Consider the following 2351-nt stretch of genomic DNA (forward strand, 5'->3'; position numbering starts at 1 on the left):
TACTAGTGTTGTAACCTCCTTTGCATGTAATGATTTTTTAATGGAAGGTTTAGGGATTCCAACATCATATTAAGATATATAACATAATTCACTTTTACATTCTTTTCTTATATTAAGAATCTATATAGACTTTATTAGGTGTATTTTTGTTAACAATTCCTGTATTTATGAGTTGACTATACCTTCTAGGAAATAAGTCATAAATTTATAAACCCAAACTATCAATCGTCGACTACTCCCTGGACAATATCGATGGACGCCCTTCTAACTAGTCCTCCCTTTGTGGTTGAAATAGGAGTATACAATTTTTTTTCTAAAGTCAAACGGTGGAAAAGTTGATCAAGCATATCAAATAAACTATACTACTAAAATACGAATATATTTTAATATTATATCTATTTAGTGTTCTCATTGTTGATAGTTTGTATATAAACTTGATCCAATTTCATACCATTAATTTGACCTCAGAGAAATTTATATATGTTCTTTTTAGCGCACAATGGAGTAGTAAAGAAGATATGACCAGGCTTTAGATGGGCGACCTCGCCGAACAACCTCTCACCCTCTAGATATATGGAAACATGGCTGATTTTCTGTACGTGTCATGGACGGCACGTGCCCGTGTTGGGCCCACCCATGGTTCTACTACATCAAACCTTATCTCCAAGCGAACTGCTCGTCCATACCAGTCTCTCTCCCATCATCTCTCTCCTCTCGCTACTTCTTCAAGCGACTCGCTCGACTTGAAGAAGATGGACACCCGCTGCTCCATCACAGCCTCAGCCTCGCACAGGTACGCACCTTATTTCCTCCCAGCAAGCCGTCAATCGACATCGATCGGCGGCATCTCCACCGATGAGCCACGGCCATCATCATCACCACCACGACGGCCACGGTCATCATCACGGCCACCACCACCATCATGGCCACCGCCACCAACACCAGGCGCTGCCGGGGTTCCCGGTCCCGTTCTCTCAAGTGCCGGCGACGGTGGGGGCGCCGTTCCTCGAGCCCAGGCCGGACAGCCGAGATAGCTCCGACAACCCCGTGGTCTCTCTCTCCGCGGTACGTAGGGGCGGACAGAATCTCCACGCGCGCGCACGCCATCATACTAGGATCAGACGCTGACCACGATAGGCTAATTAGGATTAATTAATTCATATGTTGACATCGAAGAATTAACTAATTCAGAATTTTGGATGGTTTGGGTTTTGTTTCTGGTGCAGCTCGTGGGCTGCTGGTTCATCCTGATCATCATCGTCGTGTTCATACTATACTCATTCTTTTATGACAGCATGGGCATGCATGCCATGCACTTTATATATTTGGATATCCTCCTCATGTGGGCTGTGAGAAGATGATAATTTGAGGCCTTTTAGGCAGCCCAAAAAGCTGCAGAAGCCCACTACCCATTAGGGTTATGACCTAGGGTCATTTTGGACTTTGCACATGAGTGAATGCTTTACTCTCCATCCAGCAGCCACCATCAAGAGTGACAAAAATCAGTTTATCATTCAAGAGAGAAGAAGAGAGAAAACCAAGAGAGCAAGGAAAGAAGAGGAAGATTGAAGGAAGAAAAAAAGGGAGCTCCTCCCCAAGGTTTTCCACGTAATAATCTGGTGTCTCTTTGTTGATGCTTGATGCTGTGAGGAAAACTTACTCCTACACAAGACACTAGGCTAAGGAGTTTCTTGCCTGCTGAGTAACATTTTCTGCCTTCATATATGCTGCTGCATATGTTTCCTTCCGTGTTAAGTAACGATCCTTGAGTTAGTACATGATGTGGTGCTGAGATTACTTGTTTCCGCTACATCAGCCACAATATTTTCCACCATGTTGCAAATGACACAAATGCATATGAGATGTGGCAGAAGTTGGAGTCTATGTATGAGAGGAAGACATCAATGAACAAAGCATCGGTGATCAAAAGACTTGCAAAGCTTGAGTACCGAGATGGCACAAGTGTGATTCGGCACTTAAATGTCTTCCAATGCCATATAAATCAACTGTCAGCCATGAAGATCAACATTGAGGATGAGGTGCAAGCATTGTTGCTGCTGAGTTCCATGCCACATAGTTGGAACACGCTTGCTGTGTCACTTAGCAATTCAACTCCGGATGGGAAGCTGACTTTTGGAGATGGTGAAAAACAGTATGCTGAATGAAGAAGCCAGAAAGAAGGAAAAGGATGATGCCTCCTCTTCTGATGCATATGTGGCTGAAACCCATGGGAAGAATGAGAACCGTGGACACAACAATACAAGATTTCAGCAAGGCAAAAGCAAATCCAGGGGGAGATAAAAGTCAAAATAGAGAAAAGATATTACTTGCTTTCATTGTGGCAATCCGGG

General features: G+C 43.7%; 1 protein-coding gene across 1 annotated transcript; it reads left to right on the forward strand.

Moving 5' to 3' along the window:
* The first annotated feature begins 700 nt into the window (after window positions 1-700).
* On the forward strand, window positions 701-1827 carry LOC123169278 (TM2 domain-containing protein DDB_G0278163). The gene is made up of 2 exons (XM_044587114.1): window positions 701-1065; window positions 1227-1827. Exons 1-2 carry the CDS (start codon window positions 856-858, stop codon window positions 1359-1361), a joined length of 345 nt encoding a protein of 114 aa, XP_044443049.1. The 5' UTR covers window positions 701-855; the 3' UTR covers window positions 1362-1827.
* Window positions 1828-2351: the final 524 nt, after the last annotated feature.

The sequence above is a fragment of the Triticum aestivum genome, chromosome 7D (genome assembly GCF_018294505.1).
Source record: "Triticum aestivum cultivar Chinese Spring chromosome 7D, IWGSC CS RefSeq v2.1, whole genome shotgun sequence".
Lineage (NCBI taxonomy): Eukaryota > Viridiplantae > Streptophyta > Magnoliopsida > Poales > Poaceae > Triticum > Triticum aestivum.

Bases quoted from the DNA above. Each gene is read 5' to 3' on its own strand.
- LOC123169278 (XM_044587114.1), top strand. From the start codon at position 856: ATGAGCCACGGCCATCATCATCACCACCACGACGGCCACGGTCATCAT. The intron at 1,066-1,226 runs GTACGTAGGGGC...TTTCTGGTGCAG, and splicing joins CCGTGGTCTCTCTCTCCGCG to CTCGTGGGCTGCTGGTTCAT.